Source organism: Oncorhynchus keta, chromosome 1 (assembly GCF_023373465.1).
Source record: "Oncorhynchus keta strain PuntledgeMale-10-30-2019 chromosome 1, Oket_V2, whole genome shotgun sequence".
Taxonomy (NCBI): Eukaryota; Metazoa; Chordata; class Actinopteri; order Salmoniformes; family Salmonidae; genus Oncorhynchus; species Oncorhynchus keta.
In genome coordinates this window covers 2,651,408-2,676,864 of record NC_068421.1, presented here as the reverse complement: position 1 = coordinate 2,676,864, position 25,457 = coordinate 2,651,408, and the positions used below count along the sequence as shown (strand labels likewise).

General features: G+C 41.8%; 1 protein-coding gene across 2 annotated transcripts in view; it reads left to right on the top strand.

Moving 5' to 3' along the window:
* Window positions 1–1,327: 1,327 nt before the first annotated feature.
* Window positions 1,328–25,457, top strand: part of LOC118376747 (cholinesterase-like) — a 27,081-nt gene continuing 2,951 nt past the window's right edge. The window contains exons 1-9 of one of the 2 annotated variants that reach the window (XM_052457954.1): window positions 1,328–1,417; window positions 5,448–5,773; window positions 14,041–14,299; window positions 14,403–14,535; window positions 14,627–14,965; window positions 15,084–15,394; window positions 17,360–17,569; window positions 19,029–19,186; window positions 24,658–25,457. The exon at window positions 24,658–25,457 is cut by the window's right edge and continues 2,951 nt beyond it. In XM_052457954.1, the coding sequence (XP_052313914.1) occupies window positions 5,464–5,773; window positions 14,041–14,299; window positions 14,403–14,535; window positions 14,627–14,965; window positions 15,084–15,394; window positions 17,360–17,569; window positions 19,029–19,186; window positions 24,658–24,812 (1,875 nt within the window). In that variant the 5' untranslated portion in view covers window positions 1,328–1,417; window positions 5,448–5,463 and the 3' untranslated portion in view covers window positions 24,813–25,457. The remainder of the gene's footprint in view (window positions 1,418–5,447; window positions 5,774–14,040; window positions 14,300–14,402; window positions 14,536–14,626; window positions 14,966–15,083; window positions 15,395–17,359; window positions 17,570–19,028; window positions 19,187–24,657) is intronic. The other variant, XM_052457981.1, reaches the window with a different exon arrangement.

Here is a 25,457-nt window from a genome sequence, read left to right as displayed (position 1 = left end):
TCCTTGTGCTAATATTCCTTGTGCTATTATTCCTTGTGCTAATATTCCTTGTGCTATTATTCCTTGTGCTAATATTCCTTGTGCTAATATTCCTTGTGCTAAGATTCCTTGTGCTATTATTCCTTGTGCTAATATTCCTTGTGCTATTATTCCTTGTGCTAATATTCCTTGTGCTAATATTCCTTGTGCTATTATTTTTCCAAGTATTACTTGTGTTATTTTTTGTCTATTTATTTTATTTTATAATTCTTTCTGCTAATTATCTCGTTTTTTTAAATCTGCATTTTTGGGAAGGGCATGTAAGTAAACCTTTCACGCGTTCTTCACAAAGCTTGTGAGAAATACAATTTGATTTGAAGCTGATAGTATTTCATCCTCATAAAACAATCTGAACTGAAATCTTATCATAAACATATTGGGATGTTTTCACAGCTTACTATTTCCTTACAACAGGTCAAACTGAAGTCATGTGGATATTTTTGCACATAATTTTTTGGTTTTGTAATTGCATTTTCTCCCCGGTACGCAAATGTCTTTCCTCCGCAAAAGAAGTGAAGGTGAAAAAAACCAATGCCCACCGTTCTCTTCACCCCCAAAAAACTTAAACCACTTCCACTCTCACCATTTTCTGTCTGCACTCCAGCTCCCTCTGACCACATACACACCCACAACATGGTCAATACACGTTCAAACATAACCAAGAACACACAAACCTTGTAGAAACACAGATATTTCTCGCAAAAAGACAAACAGACTTTTATGAGTAGACTAAAACAACTGACACACAACACACAACAAGGAGAGGAAGGTCATGTTTTCCGGGACGTTCTTCCACAGAGTCTTCATACACACCACTGCATCTTGGCATCCCCTACACACACACACACGCACACGCGCACGCGCACACGCACACGCACACAAACACGCACGCACGCACGCACGCACACAAACAAACTCTTACTAACATTGGTAGCACGTAGCAAGCATACCATTAATATAGCAGTAGGTGAATTAATAACAGATGAATTAATAAATAGTAGATGAACAAAAATAAGTTTGCTGTGCATTTGGCCAATGAAAGACATGTCACATTTAACCCCATCGACTTGTGACATTCAAAATATATTTTAATTGCTTTTAATATGCAAAAAATAATAATAACAAAAACAAACAATTTCTTTATTTTAAAATAGTTTAATTAAGTCAATTGTTTATTATTTTTCCTGAAAAAAAAACGAGATAACAAAAATCCAGTCATTTTTCGTTTTTGAAAAACCCCAGCAAAAACAAAAGACGGACCATTTTCACTTTTCTGACGTTACTGTTTTACATTGGAAAACCTTTGGCCACGATATACACCACTATCGCCTCAAATATCTCTCAGCAGGATCACTGAAGAGAGAAGAAATCAGAGAGGGTGAGTGTTGGTTTGTGCCGTGTAGCCTTCATTCTGTTGTTTTTAAGTAACCTATCCTAAGTGTGTGTCTCTTGTACTGTTCAATTGGCCAAGTGTCCCTTTCAATCCACAAGTCCTCTGTTCTGCTACAGAACCTTGCTGCATAGGAATGAATGTTTTGCCAACTTGCCAGATGAGAAGGTGCTTCTTATGAATAAGATGTATGCATGTAGCACACAGATGCTTTTAATATCGCCGATTGTGTTAACATGCTTCAAGTGAAGCATTATTATAAGAGGCATAGAAGAGTGAAGTGTATAGGGAAGGAGACCAACAAACGGTGTGTTTTTATTGTGAAACAATGAATGGCTTGTCAGGGAGCTTTTGTTTGCTTTAAATCCGATCCCCATCCCTCTCAAACACCCCAAGGACCTCTTGTTCATTTTTAAAATAGTTAAAAGAGGGACCGGCCAAACACAACATTCTTACCAGCGTTTTCTGCCTGTTGTTGTAACCTCTTGTGAGGTTGTCCTCCGTTCAACCAGTGGAGGTGTCAGTGGGGCACAGCAGCACGAGGGAGAATCTTGTGTTGCATCTTTCTCCTCAAACCACAGCACAGATAGGTTCTTCAAATGGCATTATTCACTGTAACAATGTGGCAGAATACCCCTGGGGTGTGTCTGACATTTAGCTAGATAGCTTGTTACATAGACTGTTTGTGTGCGTGTGTGTGTGTGTGTGTGTATATGTGTGTGTTTGTGTGTGTGTGAGTGAAAATTATAATTTGGGGGTTTCTTATATTTGCCTGTTACACACATGTGTGTAATGGAAGTGTTTATTGCATATTCCAACTCCCACCGAGGTACCAGCAGGCCAATTAGGGTTAAGTGCTTTGCTCAAGGGCACTGCACCAGATTTTTCTCCTTGTCGGCTCCGGTATTCAAACCAGTGACCTTTTGGTTACTGTCCCAACACTCTAACCTCAGAGCTATGTGTGTGTGCGTGAGTGTGTGCAGCCTATGTGAGCATGCCTGTCTGCTTGCATATGTCTATTTCTCTGTGTGCTACTTGGTAATGGTGATATTTGGTCTCATGCGTTAGCTATGATTGGCTGTTGTTGCAACCCATTCTTTCACCAGACACCGTCAGCAGTGTTTTGTCTTTCTTTAGACAAGGGAAAGTGCTTGAATACTAGTGTGTTTTTTCAGGTGGGTGTATGCGTGTGTGTTTGTGTGTGTGTGTGTGTGTGTGTGTGTGTGTGTGTGTGTGTGTGTGTGTGTGTGTGTGTGTGTGTGTGTGTGTGTGTGTGTGTGTGTGTGTGTGTGTGTGTGTGTGTGTGTGTGTGTGTGTGTAGGCCTGGCTCGCAGTCAGGGGTCCAATTCATTGTAAAGGTGTTCGATGAGTTTGAGGTCAGGGCTCTGTGCAGGCCAGTCAAGTTCTTCCTCACCGATCTCGACAAACAATTTCTCTATGGACCTCACTTTGTGCCTTGGGGCATTGTCATTCTGAAACAGGAAAGGACCTTCCCCAAACTGTTGATACGAAGTTGGAAGCAGAGAATTGTCTAGAATGTCATTGTATTCTGTAGCGTTAACATTTCCCTTCACTGGAACTAAAGATCCCAGCCCGGACCATGAAAAACTGTCCACAATCATTATTCCTCCTCCACCAAACTTTACAGTTGTCTTTATGCATTGGGGAAGTCTACCGTTCTCCTGGCATCCACCAAACACATATTTGTCCGTCTGACTGGCAGATGGTGAAACATGATTCATCACTCCAGAGAACACGTTTCCACTGCTCCAGAGTCCAATGGCAGAGAGCTTTACACCACTCCAGCCGACGCTTGGCATTGCACATGATGATCTCAGGCTTGTGTGCAGCTGCTCGGCCATGGAAACCCGTTTCATGAAGCTCCCGACGAAGAGATATTGTGTTGACGTTGCTTCCAGAGGCAGTTTGGAACTCGGTAGTGAGTGTTGCAACCAAGGACAGATCAATTCATGCACTACGCACTTCAGCACTCTGCGGTCCTGTTCTGTGAGCTTGTGTGTCCTACCACTTCGTGGCCAAGCCGTTGCTGCTCCTAGATGTTTCCACTTCACAATAAAAGCACCTACAGTTGAAGCTCTAACAGGGCAGAAATTTGACAAACTGACTTGTTGGAAAGGTTGCATCCTGTGGCGGTGCCACGTTGAAAGTCACTGAGCTTTTCAGTAAAGGCCATTCTACTGCCAATGTTTGTCAACGGAGATTGCATATCTGTGAACTTGATTTTATACACATGTCAGCAACTTGTGTGGCTGAAATAGCCAAATCCACTAATTTGAAGTGCTGTCCACATACTTTTGTGTATGTATAATGTATTTCAACTGCACAGGTAAGCTATTTCCACAGATACAGCAGCCATCTTGGTTGTGTTTTATTTAAAGTCCATGAGGAGAGGTAGATGTGGTATAGATATCCTGCCTGCCAGTTCTATTCATTCAGCCTCTAAGGTCATGTTAGACTTCTGTAACAGTCTGTCTGGTCAGTGTAGACCTGATTAATCCAGGATTTATCCACTATCACAACAAGCAATCACCCTCTCTAATTTTAGACGTTAATATGTTTCGCCCTTTCAGCTGAGTAATCTGTGGTAAGAGAAGAGGCAAATGTGGTGGGTGTGTGTGCACGGCTGTCTAGTGTTGAATGAGTCAGAGGGACATACTTGATCGTCCCCCCCCCTCTCACTGTGCACGCCCTCACACACTCTTATCCTGATATCACCTGAATTCATGGTGTCATTAATAGCTGTTGGCCTCCCTCCCTCCTTCTCTCTCCACTCCCTCTGCCCTAGTTGTTCAGTGCTTGTTGAAGCCGTTGACTATCTTTGGAACATCTTGAATGCTTCAATAATAATCTAATGGATATGCAACTATATCAATCATCTCCTGTTATTACTGAGTGACAGTGTGTGTTTGTGTGTTTGTGTGACTGTGTATATTTCTGTTGTGACTGTGTATATTTCTGTTGTGACTGTGTATTTCCGTTGTGACTGTGTATATTTCTGTTGTGACTGTGTATATTTCTGTTGTGACTGTATGTATTTCTGTTGTGACTGTGTATTTCCGTTGTGACTGTGTATATTTCTGTTGTGACTGTATGTATTTCTGTTGTGACTGTGTATATTTCTGTTGTGACTGTCTATTTCCGTTGTGACTGTGTATATTTCTGTTGTGACTGTGTGTATTTCTGTTGTGACTGTATATTTCTGTTGTGACTGTGTGTATTTCCGTTGTGACTGTGTCTATTTCCGTTGTGACTGTGTCTATTTCCGTTGTGACTGTGTATATTTCCGTTGTGACTGTGTCTATTTCCGTTGTGACTGTGTCTATTTCCGTTGTGACTGTGTCTATTTCCGTTGTGACTGTGTCTATTTCCTTTGTGACTGTGTATATTTCCGTTGTGACTGTGTATATTTCCGTTGTGACTGTGTATATTTCCGTTGTGACTGTGTCTATTTCCTTTGTGACTGTGTATATTTCCGTTGTGACTGTGTCTATTTCCGTTGTGACTGTGTCTATTTCCTTTGTGACTGTGTATATTTCCGTTGTGACTGTGTATATTTCCGTTGTGACTGTGTTTATTTCCTTTGTGACTGTGTATATTTCCGTTGTGACTGTGTCTATTTCCGTTGTGACTGTGTCTATTTCCGTTGTGACTGTGTCTATTTCCTTTGTGACTGTGTATATTTCCGTTGTGACTGTGTATATTTCCGTTGTGACTGTGTCTATTTCCTTTGTGACTGTGTATATTTCCGTTGTGACTGTGTCTATTTCCGTTGTGACTGTGTCTATTTCCGTTGTGACTGTGTCTATTTCCGTTGTGACTGTGTCTATTTCTGTTGTGACTGTGTATATTTCTGTTGTGACTGTGTATATTTCTGTTGTGACTGTGTATATTTCTGTTGTGACTGTGTATATTTCTGTTGTGACTGTGTATATTTCTGTTGTGACTGTGTGTATTTTTGTTGACCTCCACATCCTTCTATCTGTTTTCACCTCTCCAGACCTGAATGTGTTACCATGGTGACCACTCACACACACATCACCCTGTCACTCCTGCTGTTCCACATTCTCCCGGCCACAACGACTCAGGTTGATGACCTCATCGATGATGTCATTGTCGCCACGGACCGTGGCAGAGTCCGGGGCACTCGGCTTCCCGTGCCAGGTGGTGGATATGTCAAGGCATTCCTGGGAATTCCCTATGGGAACCCCCCCGTTGGGGAACTGCGTTTTCGCCCTCCTCAGCCTGCAGATGGGTGGACAGGGGTACTACACGCCACACGCTACCCCAACTCCTGCCTCCAACCCCAGGATACATTATTTCCTGGTAGGGATTTGATATCAAAATGATTACCTAGGCCTGTATAGTAAACTGGCATAGATTACAACACCTACATGAATGTACAATATATGTTTGTGTGCCTTTAAACCTGTTGATGTTAGTGACAGTGTACAGTCAGTGAGCACGGTTACAAGCACGCAATAATCAGATCAATATAATAGTTAGATTAAAACATTTACATGGTTTTCAAGAAGAACGATCTCCCTAATAATCCTGTTGACATGGACAAGTCTGAAATCAGGCTACCTGATGGCATTCTGATAAATTCAGAACATTTGCCAGTCAAAATAAACGTTCTACCACAGCGAACATGTTATCTTTGGGAAACATGTTTGATTCTGAGTTCAGTCATATAAAATTTGACTGCGAAAACTACTTCTAAGATGCGTACACACAGTTGTTCCGTACTCACTTCACTCACGCTAAAGAGGGAGGCTCTCGGCTGGTGCTGGCACATGCACAGATCAAACACACAGTTGTTCCGTACTCACTTCACTCACGCTAAAGAGGGAGGCTCTCGGCTGGTGCTGGCACATGCACAGATCAAACACACAGTTGTTCCGTACTCACTTCACTTACGCTAAAGTGGGAGGCTCTCGGCTGGTGCTGGCACATGCACAGATCAAACACACAGTTGTTCCGTACTCACTTCACTTACGCTAAAGTGGGAGGCTCTCGGCTGGTGCTGGCACATGCACAGATCAAACACGCAGTTGTTCCGTACTCACTTCACTCACGCTAAAGAGGGAGGCTCTCGGCTGGTGCTGGCACATGCACAGATCAAAAACGCAGTTGTTCCGTACTCACTTCACTCACGCTAAAGAGGGAGGCTCTCGGCTGGTGCTGGCACATGCACAGATCAAACACACAGTTGTTCCGTACTCATTTCACTCACGCTAAAGAGGGAGGCTCTCGGCTGGTGCTGGCACATGCACAGATCAAACACACAGTTGTTCCGTACTCATTTCACTCACACTAAAAAGAGGGAGGCTCTCGGCTGGTGCTGGCACATGCACAGATCAAACACACAGCTGGAACGCCAATTAAGTTGTTTACATGTCCTAATAATTCGAAGATTGCTGAGAAAACCAGGTGTTTTTATCGGCGTATGCTTACTTACACTTATGCCGATTTAAGATAACTAGAGTAACGTGTTTACATGACTATTGCATAATCTGGCTACGGCCTTAATCAGTTTAATATAAAATTATTACTATGCATGTTGTCGTGGATATTATAACATAAGGATCTGAGTCAAAGTCAAACCAAGATAATTTTTTTCTGAGCTCAGACTGAATAACAGGACGTTATAATAAGGCAGTTTCACACAGTTTCACACAGTTTCACAAGGTTAGTCACATACTATGTGGACAAATTAAAATGTTCCATTATACTTCTCCTTTTTTTAATCCCTGAACAATTTTTTAATACATTTTAACTGTAGCAAGCTTTCTAAAAGCATAATATCCCGTAGTCCACCAATTCCTCCTTGTGTCATCGGTAGTGAGAGTTTAAAACCTACCAACCCCTCGCAAATCATATACAGTTCTATCTTGCCAGTTTATGCTAATGATTAGATACAATCATTTAAAGAAGGGATTCTTCTCCCAGAGCTGAAGGGTCACGGGTTGGAGCCCAACTGGGTGCTGGGTAAAGGTCAGACATAACTGTCTTTAGCAGAAAAGTGTAGCTCAGCTAATCGTTCACAACTTGCATTCTGGCCCTGGGTCATGGCAACATTTAACATTACATTTGGTCTTGGATTCGTTACCAGTTTTAAACACATATTGCAGCAATATTTTAGCATGAGAACAAGAAACAGAGTCGGTACAGTGACTAAAACAATGGCTAAACACAGTTGCATGATCCACCCTCCAAACGAGGAGACTATGGACTGTCAGGCAGTTTTTCCCACACATCCTTTACCTATAATACACCAGGTGGCCACAAGAAAACCCACAGTAGGGAGATTACTACTATTACCAGGACGTGAAAAACATCACAGAGTTTGGGGGCTTTAAAATGTCATGTCGTCTGGTCTCTTTTAGGGATAGATGATAAAGGGCAGGAATGACATCACACTTAGGGTGTGAATCACTCCCAGTGTGACCCCATACATGAAACTCCCTTGTTTACCCCTTGAGGAGCAAACCCACAGACCCAACATGAACTTTCACCAACTGTTGCTTTAACCACCAAGTTGGCTCTATTCAGAAAGGAATTTGGCTGTTGTTGGGCTGGGGGGGGGTGTCCTTCAATGCCCTCCTCTGCTGCTTCTAACTTCTGGGCCTATACTCCACGTCTGCATCGGTTCCTTAGGCTCGGGACCTTCTTCTACAATGACCATCTACTTCTGGGCCACTATTCCGGGCCAGCGTTGGTCCCTTTGGCTCAAGACCTTGTCATGGAAATTCAAACCGTAAAGAGAAGAGAGACTATAGATTCTTCAAACAACAACTTTATTGTAAGATTTGCAAACATGGAGTGGCTAACAATCGCTGGAGTCCAACGAAGAGGTTTGGCTCTCAGCTTTCATGAGGAACTACAACCCTTTTTTTTACGTGGCAGTTAGCAGATGTGTGGAAACAGGGGCGGAACATAGTGTAAAAGGTGATCTGTTCCTTCCTGCAAGTTTCCACACAGCTAAGTTCCTGCAGATTGTGAGAACAGGATGTCACATGCTGCAGTTGCACCCAAATGGCTCCTATCTGTATGCCAAGACTTATGACTAAGTCACACAAGACAGGTTTGTAGCAGTAAAAAAAACACGAACAAATAACAAGACAATTCTCTAATGTGTAGTTTTCCCCGCAACCTTTTTCCATCACTAGGCTCTCTTGCCCAGGCAGAGTCTTTCTCAATTCATCATCATCGGTTTGTGGAGTGTGTTCTTCTGGCACCTGACCAATAGAGAAGCTGAGAGTCATTGCTGCTAAGACGGCAGGGTAGCCGGCAGGGTAGCCTAGTGGTTAGAGCGTTGGACTAGTAACCGGAAGGTTGCGAGTTCAATCCCCCGAGCTGACAAGGTACAAATCTGCCGTTCTGCCCCTGAACAGGCAGTTCACGCACTGTTCCTAGACCAGTTAACCCACTGTTACTAGGCTGTCATTGAAAATACGATTTTTTTCTTAACTGACTTGCCTGGTTAAATAAAGGTAAAATAAAATAAAATATAAATAAATAAAAGACACACAGACAGAAAAGAAAACAGTGCAACGCATCTTCCCCGTCTGGGGTTGGAACTCTCCTACAGTGGGACCCGTGGATTCAGGTTTCTCTCTCTGCTACTTTCACCACTACCGAGGTGGTCAGCAAAACCTGGTATGATCCTCTCCAATCCTTCCAGCTCTTCCTTCTGTAGTCTTTTCCACCACAAAGTCTCCAGGGTGCAGACAATTTGCACATAACACATTCCATCTAACCCATAATACATGAATTACTTCAGCTAAGCCACTTAAATAGTTATAAACATACTAAAATGTGCTCAATTCAATCAGTCAGATTCCAACAGTCCCTCATCTGGAATATATACAGTTGAAGTCGGAAGTTTACATACACATAGGTTTGATTCATTAAAACTTGTTTTTCAACCCCTCCACAGTTTTGGCAAGTCGGTTAGGACATCTGCTTTATGCATGACACAAGTCATTTTTCCAACAATTGTTTACAGACAGACTATTTCACTTATAATTCACCGCATCACAATTCCAGTGGGTCAGAAATGTACATACACAATGTTGACTGTGCCTTTAAACAGCTTGGAAAATTCAAGAAATTATGTCATGGCTATAGATGCTTCTGATAGGTTAATTGACATCATTTGTGTCAAATGGAGGTATACCTGTGGATGTATTTCAAGGACTACCTTCAAAGTCAGTGCCTCTTTGCTTGACATCTTGGGAAAATCATTAGAAATCTGCCAAAACGTCAGAATAAAATTGTAGACTTCCACAAGTCTGGTTCATTCTTGGGGGCAATTTCCAAACGCGAAAAGTGCAAATCAATCGCAGAACAACAGCAAAGGATCTTGTGAAGATTCTGTAAGAAAATAAGTACAAAATGATCGACAGTAAAACGCATCCTATGTCGACATAACCTGAAAAGCTAAAAAAAAAGCCAGAATAAGGTTTGCAACTGTACGTGGGGACAAAGATCGTACTTTTTGGAGAAATGTCCTCTGGTCTGTTGAAACAAAATTAGAACTGTTTGGCCATAATGACCATCGTTATGTTTGGAGGAAAAAGGATGAGGCTTTCAAGCCGAGGAACATCATCCCAACCGTGAAGCACGGGGGTGGGAGCATCATGTTGTGGGGGTGTTTTGCTGCATTAGGGACTGGTGCACTTCACAAAATAGATGGCATCATTAAGACTTAAAATTACGTGGATATATTGAAGCAACATCTCAAGACATCAGTCAGGAAGTTAAAGCTTGGTCGCAAATGGGACTTCCAAATGGACATTGACCTCAAGCATACTTCCAAAGTTGTGGCAATATGGCTTAAACAATTTAAAGGCAATACTACCAAATACTAATTGAGTGTATGTAAACTTCTGACCCACTAGGAATGTGATGAAAAAAATAAAGGCTGAAATAAATCATTATTCTGACATTTCACATTCTTCAAATAAAGTGGTGATCCTAACTGACCAAATGACAGGGAATTTTTACTGGAATTAAATTTCAGGAATTGAGTTTAAATGTTTTTGGCTAAGGTGTATTTAATCTTCAGACTTCAACTGTATATACATTTACAATATATATATATTTTACTTTTATTTAACTAGGCAAGTCAGTTAATTAAGAACACATTATTTTCTTTACAATGACTGCCTACCCCGGCCAAACCCTCCCCTAACCTGGACGACGCTGGGTCAATTGTGCTCCGCCCTATGAGACTCCCGATCGCGACTGGTTGTGATACAGCCCGGGACCAAACCAGGGTCTGTGGTGACACACCTTAAACTGCTGTGCCACTTGGGAGCCCTCACATGATCACCTACATGTTTCACACAACCTATTGACGTTCACAGGGAAAATAGAGAACACAGTTTCACACCATTCTTGATAAGAATGGTAATGAGATTGGGCAAGGACCACAAAGCCCCTACTCTCAACATCCCAATAATGGATAGCCCAAGCTACAATCCAGTGGGATTTCTGATAACCTCCCTATCGGAATACACGAAAAGATAAGGTTTCCCTGAGAGGAACCCTACCTAGACTCACTGGATTTGAACACATATTGAATTAGTTTCAGAAGCCACCTGCGGGATGAGCAGTGTACCCTCCCCTCACGTTGTGGTCTACTCACAGTTTAGGGGCAGCTCTCTGTCTCTCCTTCTCGACTTTCCAGATCATAATTTGACCTGTTGATAAATTATCCAACCCAAATTTAGAATGACAGTCCTTAGTGCTTCACGTTGGTTCTATCACATCAATATAAGACCCTCAACTTAGCACACACCGATACTGGCAGAGTGTGCATTTATATTGATATACAGTATATTCATCTTATATTTCTAGCATTACATTTTCTCATCACGGCCACCATTTGTACTAATGACAGATTGGTACTCAACGCACTCTTAATCTGAATTACTGTAAACCTCACAGGGTTCATACCTCCACAATCAACCTGATACACCAAATAAACAATTTTACGGTCCCATTATGTCTTGTCCATCCTCCTACCAGTACACCAGCAGCACGAGAGAAGTTTGTGAGAGATCTCTCTCCATGCTCACTGTACGACGACTCATGTCGCACTCCTGAGAGAAAAGTATTTTGAGAAAAGGCAGTTGATAGCTTCAACTTGAAGATGTGTACAGGTTGCTGGTTCGGACTCAGGTGTCACGGTAGAAATGGTGAAGGACAGGGCCATAGTGAACACATTTTTATCCATTACTTCAGGCGGTCAGAGGGGGTGAAGTTCACACTGTTCCCAGCTGAATTATCCCTTCCATGCATCTAGATACCATCTGTGGACACCTTCGCCATAACCTTGAGAGAGGACAGAGCAGAATAACATTTAGGGCATTTCTGATTCAAGAAACCCCGACAAATTAGAAATGATTCAACATTCTTAATACAGATTCCTAAGACAAATGTCAAAAAGAATAACAACACACCATTTAAACAATTTTAGCAAATATGCTTATAGTCCCTTATCATATTGGTGACCTCACCGCAGAGTTAAAGGGTCAGGGAGTTAGAGGGCTAGTCTTTGGGAGAAGTACCAACCATCCAGCAGACAGATTTGGTATTGAGATTTGTTTTTGAAGCAAGACAAAAACAAAGAAAATTAAACAAAACAATGAAAACAAAACAAAATAACAACAGCAATACACATCCATCACTCTAGGTGGGTAAAACGTCAATCCATCATGTCAACCATTACCAACATATCATTTTCCTTTTTACAGGCAGGCATGTGAGGAAAATCAATTAGAATTTTTACCAACGGGCCCCAGGGGACCGGTAAATGAAGTAACTGTCAACTATTACCAACATACATTTGTTCCCGTTTTTACAGTGAGGAAAATCAATTTGCATAATTACCAAAGCGCCCTAGGGGACTAGTAATTCCCCCGTTTGGACACTACTCACATCGTGATTAATGCATCCCCCAAAAAACATGTTAAATAAAAATAACAAATAAAAATAGAATTACAACCTTTGATAACTCCAGTTTAACCAATCTACATTGGATATTCACTGTTTGCTTCACACACATTTTATTGGTTATTAATCTTATAATTTACATTCTAAGAGATAGCAATCCACAGGATCCACTATTCCTCCTGTCAAAAGGGTTAGTCATTCAACCTTATTCTCTCATACATGTTCAACACCCCACTGTTCACTATTCAACTTTCACTTCTCTATTTCCACTACCCATAGCTCTCAGGCTATATAGACATTTATCTTATGTCTATTTCCACTACCCATAGCTCTCAGGCTATATAGACATTTATCTTATGTCTATTTCCACTACCCATAGCTCTCAGGCTATATAGACATTTATCTTATGTCTATTTCCACTACCCATAGCTCTCAGGCTATATAGACATTTATCTTATGTCTATTTCCACTACCCATAGCTCTCAGGCTATATAGACATTTATCTTATGTCTATTTCCACTACCCATAGCTCTCAGGCTATATAGACATTTATCTTATGTCTATTTCCACTACCCATAGCTCTCAGGCTACATAGACATTTATCTTATGTCTATTTCCACTACCCATAGCTCTCAGGCAATATAGACATTTATCTTATGTCTATTTCCACTACCCATAGCTCTCAGGCTATATAGACATTTATCTTATGTCTATTTCCACTACCCATAGCTCTCAGGCTATATAGACATTTATCTTATGTCTATTTCCACTACCCATAGCTCTCAGGCTATATAGACATTTATCTTATGTCTATTTCCACTACCCATAGCTCTCAGGCTATATAGACATTTATCTTATGTCTATTTCCACTACCCATAGCTCTCAGGCTACATAGACATTTATCTTATGTCTATTTCCACTACCCATAGCTCTCAGGCTACATAGACATTTATCTTATGTCTATTTCCACTACCCATAGCTCTCAGGCTACATAGACATTTATCTTATGTCTATTTCCACTACCCATAGCTCTCAGGCTACATAGACATTTATCTTATGCCTATTTCCACTACCCATAGCTCTCAGGCTACATAGACATTTATCGTATGCCTACAAACAGTACTGTCAACGAGGCTCTCACTAGCCCTGCCAAGTCCACTCTCTGGGATTTAGGATCCTTGTCACTACTTTTACTTTCACTACAAATTAATTTAAATTGACTTGCTGAAATTTTGTGGGTTGTAAATTGACTTACTGAAATTCAGTGTGTTGTCGTGTTCAGATTCGTGAGGTCTGGTCAGGGCGGGTCCATGTCATCTTTGGTTGGACAGGAATTTCTCTCACACAAACAGTGACACCGGTGTCTCCTTTGAATACTTTCACTGATGCTCTCCCCATATACAATCCCACATCCAAGTTCGTGAAGCCATTTAAAATTGGTCCACAGGCATCACACTATGCGGTAGAGTATGCTACTTCTAGGAATGCACAATTCCTCTTCACTTAGCGCAAAGTGATTTACCCACATCAACAATTAAAAATATGCATTACACCGTAAACATACTCAATGTTGTTTTGTAATTACGTCATTAACTACAAGTACTTGACTCTGACTTCCTTACTCCCAGGGTTCCGTGGAGCTGAGATGTGGAACCCCAACACCAAGATGAGTGAAGATTGTCTCTACCTCAACATATGGACTCCTCCCCCTTTGTTTAAGACACACCCTAAACATTCCAAGAGCTCCTCCCCTGGTTCCTCATTAGCTCCTGTCATGGTGTGGATATACGGAGGCGGGTTCACTACAGGCACCGCCTCCCTAGACCTGTATGACGGACAATTCCTTAGCCAATCAGAAGGCGTCGTGGTGGTGTCTATGAACTACAGGTTGTCCTGGCACAATATAATTGAACTTAAGAACCTATTTGAGCTTCATGTTTTCATGTTTTAAAAATACACTGATAATAACATTTGTTTTGATTGGACACAGGCTCGGTGCATTGGGTTTCCTGTCTCTTCCTGAGAGCGAGGGTGTCCGTGGTAACGCTGGAATGCTGGACCAGCGCTTGGCTCTGTACTGGGTAGCCAATAACATTGCTGCCTTCGGCGGAGACCCTTCAAAGGTTGCTCAGCTTTTTTCCTTTTACTCTTTTTGTTGTTGTTATTCTTTGTTTTACCATGTTTAGTTATTCTCTGTTTTTATGTTGTTGTCAGGTGACGTTGTTTGGGGAAAGTGCTGGCTCTGCGTCTGTGGGTCTCCATCTCCTCTCCCCTGGCAGCCATGGTCTGTTCAACAGGGCAATACTACAGAGTGGTTCCCCTAACACTCCATGGGCTGTCATGACTCAACAGCAGGCCTGGAACAGGTCCCTGTCCCTGGGTAGGCTGTTGGGTTGTCCCCTGGCACCTCTGGCTGTCCTGGAGCAGTGTCTACAGAGAGCCCATCCAGAGGATATCATCAAGCAGCAGTACAACGTCCTGTCTCTCCCCACAATCCTAGCATTACCATTCACCCCCTCTGTCGACCAAAACTTCCTACCAGACATGCCAGAGGTGTGAATGAAATTGGTTGCTTGTTTTGGGCCCAAAGGCACTGAAAAAACAAGCAGTTGAATCGCGTATATATTTCCAATGGCATAATGTCATAATGTCTCTTTATCTCTTCCTTTAGGTTCTGCTCCGGACGGGACACTTCCTGAAGACAGAGGTGCTGATTGGTTTGAACCAAGACGAGGGGACATACTTCCTGGTTTACGGGGCGCCAGGATATGACATCACTAGCCAGAGCCTGATCAGCAGGGAGAACTTCCTGAAAGGGGTGGACCTAGTGTTGCCGGGATTCAGTGATGTCACGAGGGAGACAGCCATCTTCCAGTACACTGATTGGACGGATGAGAATAGTGGGATGAAGAATCGTGATTTGCTTGGGCGAATGTTGGGAGACCATGATTTTAACTGCCCTGTGCTAGAGTTTGCCCAGAGGTAAGGAAAACATATTAAAGAGTTCCACAGAGCTCTAATACAGGGCTGTTCAATCATGTTCCTTGAGAGCTACCCACTTGTACGTTTTTAATCCAACCCCAGTTGTAACTAACCTGCTTCAGTTCATCAACCAGGTAATTATTAGAATCAAGTGCATTAGATGAGGGTTCGCATGAAACGTACAGGATTTTAACTTCTTTGCGCACCCATCCCGTTAGCGGGATCATTTTCGTCAACATCCGCTGAATTGCAGAGCGCCAAATTCAAATTAAATTACTAAAAATATTTAATTTTCATGAAATCACAAGTGCAATATAGCAAAACACAGCTTAGATTGTTGTTAATCCACCTGGTGTGTCAGATTTCAAAAAAGCTTTACAGCAAAAGCTATCCAAGCGTTTATGTTAGGACATCTCTCTCAGCAGACAAAACTTTACAAACAGCTAGCAGCAAAGTAGATTGGTCACGAGAGTCAGAAAAGCAATAAAATGAATCACTTACCTTTGATGATCTTCGGATGTTTGCACTCACAAGACTCGCAGTTACCTAATAAATGTTCCTTTAGTTCCATAAAGATTCAGAAATCCACAGGCTCATGAGGGGCAGACAAAAATTCCAAATAGTATCCGTAAAGTTCGTAGAAACATGTCAAACGTTATTATAATCAATCCTCATGTTGTTTTTACACTAAATAATCGAGAATATTTCAACCGGACCATAGCTTTTTCAATAGGAGAGAGATAAAATGTCTGCTCCAAACTGGTGCGCATGCAAACCTCTGCTTTTCTATCCTAATCTGACAATTATGTGCATATTCTAGATTCTGGACCTGAGAAATAGGCAGTTTCATTTGGGTACATTTTTCATCCAAACATCAAAATACTGATTGAATTTGGTGCTCTGCAATTCAGCGGATGTTGATGAAAATGATCCCGCTAACGGGATGGGTGCGCAAAGAAGTTAAACTTCTTGTTAATCCAACCGAGGTGTCAGATTTCAAAAAGGCTTCACGGCGAAAGCAAACCATGCGATTATCTGAGAACAAGCGCCCAGCAGACAAATCATTACAAACAGTAACCAGCCAAGTAGAGGAGTAACAAAAGTCAGAAATAGCGATAAAATGCATCACTTGCCTTTGATGATCTTCATATGGTTGCACTCCTAAGACTCCATTTTACACAATAAATGTTAATTTTGTTTAATAAAGTCCCTCTTTATGTCCAAAAACCGTTTTGTTGGTGCATTTTGTTCAGTAATCCATTGGAACAAAGCGCGGTCACAGCAGGCAGACGAAAAATCAAAAAAGTACCATACGTTTGTAGAAAACAATGTTTATAATCAATCCTCAGGGTGTTTTTGTCATAAATAATCGATTCGTCAATAGAATAGGAAAAACAAGAAAGGTGCGCTATCAGTCTCGCGCAGGTGTCAGGTCTGGAAATGTCCACTGTCCTCTCATTGAAAGTGGTGTTTCTCCCTCATTTTATCAGAATAAAAGCCTGAAACAATGCCTAAAGACTGGTCACATGTAGTGGATGCCATAGGGATCATGAACTGCATCATAAGTCGTTGTATGGTGGATAGGCGTTCAAAGGAAAACAGTCATTTCAAAATAATAGCACTGCCTTGATTTTCCTCAGGTGCCTCAGGTGCCATATAAGTTCCGTTATACTCACAGAGATTATTTTAACAGTTTTTGAAACTTTAGAGTGTTTTCTATCCAAATCTACCAATTATATGCATATCCTAGCTTGTAGACCTGAGTAGCAGGCAGTTTACTTTGGGCACGCTTTCATCCAAAATTCCAAATGCTGCCCCCTATCCCAAAAAGTGAACGCTCTAGGAACATGGTTGGAGAGCCCAGCTCTAATGTTCGCACAAATACTTACAGGCAATGTTGAGATATGTAGTTAGTATCTGGCCCCTTCTGATCAGTTCACCAATCATTACTATACCTGCCCCCAGGTACACAGAACATGGGGGTAAGGCCCGCCTCTTCCTGTTCGATCACCACTCCTCCACCAATCCCTGGCCAGCATGGATGGGCGTGATGCATGGCTATGAGATTGAGTTTGTCTTTGGAATGCCGCTGAACAGAACCTTGGGATACCTGGAGGAGGAAGTGGTCATGAGCAGGAGGATAATGAAGTACTGGGCCAACATGGCTAGGACCGGGTGAGATTTATTTGACCTTTATTTATCTAGGCAAGTCAGTTAATTAAGAACAAATTCTTATTTACAATGACAGCATAGGAACAGTAGGTTAACTGCCTTGTTCAGGGGCAGAACAACAGATTTTTACCTTGTCAGATTAGGGATTCGATCTTGCAACCTTCCGGTTACTATTCCAACACTCTAACCACTAGGCTACCTGCTTCCCCAATGAGATAGACCTCATATATGAGATAGACCTCATATAGACATGGCTAGGACCTGGTGAGAATTCATATAGATATTATATAGAGAAGGCTGGGACCAGGTGAGAATTCATATCGATATTATATAGAGAAGGCTGGGACCAGGTGAGAATTCATATAGATATTATATATAGAAGGCTGGGACCTGGTGAGAATTCATATAGATATTATATAGAGAAGGCTAGGACCAGGTGAGAATTCATATAGATATTATATAGAGAAGGCTGGGACCAGGTGAGAATTCATATAGATATTATATAGAGAAGGCTAGGACCAGGTGAGAATTCATATAGATATTATATAGAGAAGGCTAGGACCAGGTGAGAATTCATATAGATATTATATAGAGAAGGCTAGGACCAGGTGAGAATTCATATAGATATTATATAGAGAAGGCTAGGACCAGGTGAGAATTCATATAGATATTATATAGAGAAGGCTAGGACCAGGTGAGAATTCATATAGATATTATATAGAGAAGGCTAGGACCAGGTGAGAATTCATATAGATATTATATAGAGAAGGCTAGGACCAGGTGAGAATTCATATAGATATTATATAGAGAAGGCTGGGACCAGGTGAGAATTTATATAGATATTATATAGAGAAGGCTAGGACCAGGTGAGAATTCATATAGATATTATATAGAGAAGGCTGGGACCAGGTGAGAATTCATATAGATATTATATAGAGAAGGCTGGGACCAGGTGAGAATTCATATAGATATTATATAGAGAAGGCTAGGACCAGGTGAGAATTCATATATATATTATATAGAGAAGGCTAGGACCAGGTGAGAATTCATATATATATTATATAGAGAAGGCTAGGACCTGGTGAGAATTCATATAGATATTATATAGAGAAGGCTGGGACCAGGTGAGAATTCATATAGATATTATATAGAGAAGGCTGGGACCAGGTGAGAATTCATATAGATATTATATAGAGAAGGCTAGGACCAGGTGAGAATTCATATAGATATTATATAGAGAAGGCTGGGACCAGGTGAGAATTCATATAGATATTATATAGAGAAGGCTAGGACCAGGTGAGAATTCATATAGATATTATACATAGAAGGTGAAACGTCAAAGCGAACATGCATATACGATCATATCATTATTTTAAGTCAAACAAGGTTTAAGTCAGTGTAAAATGACTCTCATGGTTTACGTACATACATAATTGGTTTGTTGTTGTGTTTTCCCTGGCAGGAACCCAAGCATAGAGGAAGGGGATTGGCCACTTTTCACCGTGGACCAACAGGAATACATCACCCTAAACTCATCCCCTCCACACACACAAAAGAGGCTTGCAGCTCATCAATGCCAGTTCTGGAACAACTTCCTCCCCAAACTGCAGGACGTCACTGGTGAGAACACAAACAGGCACAAACTTACGCAAGTGTGTCAGGCCGCACCTCAAAAATATTATTTATTCTATTGCACATCAAACTTGCACTTGAGTGATGCTGCATCAGGTCCCTCCAGGTGCCTCTGGTGCCCTAACTAGCCTGTGGAGGTGCACCATGGCTGGGTTGGCCCAGGCTCCAGCTCCCCCTCTTCTCCAAAAATGCTGGAGGCCTGAGTGCGAGTCGGTTCAGTCTCCATTTCAGAGAGCTCCAACTGTGGAGGGTGAATAACACTCTCTCTCCACTGCACTTAATTTATTAGACACACACATCAGGCTCACTATACAAACATAATCCGTGGCCTCCCCGGTTTGAAACGCATGATGTGGGTGTGCATGTGTATGAGGTGCAACCCATGAGGGAATTGTCAGGTCAAGATAATTTTGTTATTAAACTACGTAGTCAAAGATAACTCATCAGAATAGTTTTATTTAGGAAGCATTTAGATTCACTTGCCTTATTTTATTGTTTAGGCTTTTTGAAAGACTACAGTATTGTGTAGATATGAGGTTGTTTTCTAAATTGAAGGAATTTGCCATGAGGCAGAGTTTTCTAAATGTTTGTTTGTTTGGTGAGTTGAATGCAAAATACAATTTACTTTTAGTTGGTTAGGTTTTGTTTCATCCTAAGAGGTGAAAGCTGATAGCTTAACAGTGTTTTGGACTCTGTGTGTGTGTGTGTGTGTGTGTGTGTGTGTGTGTGTGTGTGTGTGTGTGTGTGTGTGTGTGTGTGTGTGTGTGTGTGTGTGTGTGTGTGTGTGTGTGTGTGTGTGTGTGTGTGTGTGTGTGTGTGTGTGTGTGTGTGGTTTGTCTCTGCACAGCACAAAGCTGACAAACACACAAACACATATTGAGATACAAAGATATGTATAGATCCCTTCTACAAGGTTGAGGACTCCTGTCTGGTGTGTGTGTGTGTGTGTGTATTTGATTGGAGCAGGACACTGGAGACCCCTGCCTTTGTGATTTGGGAAAGTGTGATTGATTTTGACGCTGAGATGGAGTCTAATTCCTGTGCACAGATTCCACCATTTGTTTTGCTTCGTAGCACAGAATGACACAAAAAAAAAATGTCTCTGTCATAATTGGTTGCACACACACACACACACACACACACACACACACACACACACACACACACACACACACACACACACACACACACACACACACACACACCTCCTGATGTTCAGAGGTGGGTGATGCCAACACAATGTTGTTGCCATTGTCATTTGCAGTGTTATTTACGGTTGGCTTTGTCCTACGTATATTAGTTGTGAAGTTTGGCTTTGTCCTAAGTCTGTTAGTTGTGAAGTTGGCTTTGTTCTAAGTATATTAGTTGTGAAGGTTGGCTTTGTCCTAAGTATATTAGTTGTGAAGTTTGGCTTTGTCCTAAGTCTATTAGTTTTGAAGGTTGGCTTTGTCCTAAGTCTGTTAGTTGTGAAGGTTGGCTTTGTCCTAAGTCTGTTAGTTGTGAAGTTGGCTTTGTTCTAAGTATATTAGTTGTGAAGGTTGGCTTTGTCCTAAGTCTATTAGTTGTGAAGGTTGGCTTTGTCCTAAGTCTATTAGTTGTGAAGGTTGGCTTTGTCCTAAGTCTATTAGTTGTGAAGGTTGGCTTTGTCCTAAGTCTATTAGTTGTGAAGTTTGGCTTTGTCCTAAGTCTATTAGTTGTGAAGGTTGGCTTTGTCCTAAGTCTATTAGTTGTGAAGGTTGGCTTTGTCCTAAGTCTATTAGTTGTGAAGGTTGGCTTTGTCCTAAGTCTATTAGTTGTGAAGGTTGGCTTTGTCCTAAGTCTATTAGTTGTGAAGGTTGGCTTTGTCCTAAGTCTATTAGTTGTGAAGGTTGGCTTTGTCCTAAGTCTATTAGTTGTGAAGGTTGGCTTTGTCCTAAGTCTATTAGTTGTGAAGGTTGGCTTTGTCCTAAGTCTATTAGTTGTGAAGGTTGGCTTTGTCCTAAGTCTTTAATTTGTGAAGGTTGGCTTTGTCCTAAGTCTATAAGTTGTGCAGGTTGGCTTTGTCCATATATATTAGTTGTAAAGGTTGGCTTTGTCCTAAGTCTATTAGTTGTGAAGGTTGGCTTTGTCCTAAGTATATTAGTTGTGAAGTTTGGCTTTGTTCTAAGTCTATTAGTTGTGAAGGTTGGCTTTGTCCTAAGTATATTAGTTGTGAAGGTTGGCTTTGTCCTAAGTCTATTAGTTGTGAAGATTGGCTTTGTCCTAAGTCTGTTAGTTGTGAAGGTTGGCTTTGTCCTAAGTCTATTAGTTGTGAAGATTGGCTTTGTCCTAAGTCTGTTAGTTGTGAAGGTTGGCTTTGTCCTAAGTCTATTAGTTGTGAAGGTTGGCTTTGTCCTAAGTCTATTAGTTGTGAAGGTTGGCTTTGTCCGAAGTCTGTTAGTTGTGAAGGTTGGCTTTGTCCTCAGTCTATTAGTTGTGAATGTTGGCTTTGTCCTAAGTATATTAGTTGTGAAGGTTGGCTTTGTCCTAAGTCTATTAGTTGTGCAGGTTGGCTTTGTCCTAAGTCTATTAGTTGTGAAGGTTGGCTTTGTCCTAAGTCTATTAGTTGTGCAGGTTGGCTTTGTCCTAAGTCTATTATTTGTGCAGGTTGGCTTTGTCCTAAGTCTATTAGTTGGGGATGGGCATTGCATTCAAAAGATATAGCAAAGCATGAACAAAGTGGAACAGAGTGAACAATGTGAATGACAAAGTACTTTGGAAATAACCGCATATTGGGAAAACCAAGAAGCAAATATTTTTGCAAAGGTCAAAGGCAAAAACACAATTTTGGCATTAATACGTGTTTTATTGGAATAATGTGTATGGAGTCGATTCCTGATCATTAACTTTCCTCATTAGCTGTCCCTTTGCTACTAAAAAAAATTCTCCCAACTCTCGCTCTCGCTTGCTCTCTCGGTCTCCCTCTCACTCTTTCTCTCTCTAGGTTGCTAGGTGATGAGTGTTCTTTAGGTCTGGTAACGTGACGTGGTGAGTGTTCTTGAACAAGATTCTAGTTGTTCTTTAATTAGAACAACTAGAATCACAGGGATCAGTCAGTTTCCATGGCAGTACAATCACAGGGATCGGTCTATTTCCATGGCAGTTGTAACAGTTTTGACTTGAGGTTATTGTTTCTAGGGGTGGCAGGTAGGTGGTGCCTACCAGAGATAATATTGATTTCTCCTTTTGGTTTGTGAGGGAATGAGTCCTGTCTGGTCCATCAAGTCTACACCAATACAAAGGACTCAAGTAAAAGTCAGGATGTACTTACACTTTTCATAAACCCTTGAAACATTGGAAAAAAACTTTTAAAAAAATGTGTTATTATGCGTGGGTTGTATTAGCACGTGGGTTGTATTAGCACGTGGGTTGTATTAGCACGTGGGTTGTATTAGCACGTGGGTTGTATTAGCACGTGGGTTGTATTAGCACGTGGGTTGTATTAGCACGTGGGTTGTATTAGCACGTGGGTTGTATTAGCACGTGGGTTGTATTAGCACCATAAATGATCACAAACACATAATAACAAACAATGAGCTCTGGTTCCTCCAGAAAAGTCCTGTACCTCAGGCCGAAAAGAGTCCAGCCCGGTAAAGGAGTTCGGGGAACTCAAGTGACCTAAGTCACGCAATGTTTGTCCGTTCATAAAAGTGTCATGTAAACTCAGTCTCAATCATACAATCAAAATATCAAAGTATTTTATCACACAACCATAAATATTATCAAATATCAATACGTCTTCAACTAAAATTGACCACATAAATCATCACGGTACACATCACACTAAAACAAATGAAATACCGTATGCGAAAACGTTGTTGTCAGTCAGACAATGGAATCCGCCAACAGAGGAGAAAGGCCATGGAGGAGAACCAACGGAGAACAACTGAGATGTGTAGTCCAAAGAAAGCAATGAGTGGATCCGATCCTGGTTAAACTTGAGACAAGGCTACAAAGCACACTTTTAAATACAACAAAACAAACGGAGTAAAGACACTTCGGAACTGAGGGTTGAACACATCCTCATTCATGTCTCCATCACAAACCCCACTTTTGCGCAGCTGATGCAGGCTATTTAATTGGGAATTAAAGGGGAAGCGCCCTATTGGAAGGAGGACCACTGAGACGGTTCAGACAAATTCAGGGCCGTCACACAGTACAGTCACAAGGATCAGACTGTTTCCATGACAGTAGAATCACAAGGATCAGTCTGTTTCCGTGGCAGTAGAATCACAGGGACCAGTCTGTTCTCATGGCAGTAGAATCACATGGGACCAGTCTCTTGTAATGGCAGTAGAATCACATGGGACCAGTCTGTTCTCATGGCAGTAGAATCACATGGGACCAGTCTGTTCTCATGGCAGTAGAATCACATGGGATCAGTCTGTTCTCATGGCAGTAGAATCACATGGGATCAGTCTGTTCTCATGGCAGTAGAATCACATGGGACCAGTCTGTTCTCATGGCAGTAGAATCACATGGGATCAGTCTGTTCTCATGGCAGTAGAATCACATGGGAGTCAGCTATAGCTGAAGTATAGGGATCAGTCTGTTCTAGGTAGAATCACATGGGATAGTCTGTTCTCAAAGGAACTTTGATTATGAGGATGGGAGCTGAATGTCAAGTCTCATTTCTCATGGCAGTAGAATCACATGGGAGTCTGTTCTCTGAGATTATCAGTCTGTTATGCTGAGTTGGAAAGTGTTTGAATGTTGGAAACACTAGAATCACATGGGACAGTCTGTTCTACAGCCCCTTCTCAGGCAATCTAAATCATGCTCACCTCTCTGTCTAAAGTACAGAGGGATCTCTCATGGGATCAGTCTGTTCTCATGGCAGTAGAATCACAATGGCAGTAGACCACATGGGATCAGTCTGTTCTCATGGCAGTAGAATCACATGGGACCAGTCTGTTCTCATGGCAGTAGAATCACATGGGATCAGTCGTTCTCATGGCAGTAGAATCACGTCGGATCAGCTATAGCTAAAGTATAGAGGGATCATAGGAGTAGTAATCTGAAAGGAACTTTGATTATGAGGATGAGCTGAATGTCAAGTCTCATTTCTCACTCGGATTCTGAGATTATCCTTCTCCCTCTCAGGCAATCTAAATCATCTCTCTGTCTCTCTCCCCTTCCCTCCCTCTGTCTCTCTCTCCTTCGCCCTTCCCTCTTTCTCCCTCTGTCTCTCTCTCCTTCGCCCTTCCCTCCCTCTGTCTCTCTCTCCTTTGCCCTTCCCTCCTTCTCCCTCTGTCTCTCTCTCTTTTGCCCTTCCCTCCTCCCTCTGTCTCTCTCTCCTTCGCCCTTCCCTCCCTCTGTCTCTCTCTCCTTCGCCCTTCCCTCCTTCTCCCTCTGTCTCTCTCTCCTTCGCCCTTCCCTCCTTCTCCCTCTGTCTCTCTCTCCTTCGCCCTTCCCTCCTTCTCCCTCTGTCTCTCTGTCAGTGAGCGTAGATGAGTTAGAACAGCAGTGGAGGAATCACTTCCATCGTTGGATGTCGTACATGTTGGAGTGGAATAATGACTACTCTGACCACAGCCTGAGCAGCCCAGAGGGTCAGAAGCAGCAGGACTGTGACCAGAGGCCCTTGGAGCCCTAGACCTTTGACTGACCCTCTCAACCCATCAAGACTAACTTAAAAATTATCCTTTGCTTTTCAAGGAGACAATACATTTTGTCTTGCATCATTTGTTTCTGAACGTAATGCCAGGCCTTTTCACTGATCACTGCTATATCTGTTTGTACTTTGGTATTTGTTCTTGTCCTTTCAATTGAACATGTGTCTTGCTTTGTGTATCTGACGATGTTATGTTTCTGTGTGTTTGGTGGGGTAAAATAATGGGTGACATGTTTCTGTGTGTTTGGTGGGGTAAAGTAACATGAGATGTGTTTCTGTGTGTTTGGTGGGGTAAAGTAACATGAGATGTGTTTCTGTGTGTTTGGTGGGGTAAAGTAATGGGTGACATGTTTCTGTGTGTTTGGTGCGGTAAAGTAACATGAGATGTATTTCTATGTGTTTGGTGGGGTAAAGTAACATGAGATGTATTTCTGTGTGTTTGGTGGGGTAAAGTAACATGAGATGTGTTTCTGTGTGTTTGGTGGGGTAAAGTAATGGGTGACATGTTTCTGTGTGTTTGGTGGGGTAAAGTAACATGAGATGTATTTCTATGTGTTTGGTGGGGTAAAGTAACATGAGATGTATTTCTGTGTGTTTGGTGGGGTAAAGTAACATGAGATGTGTTTC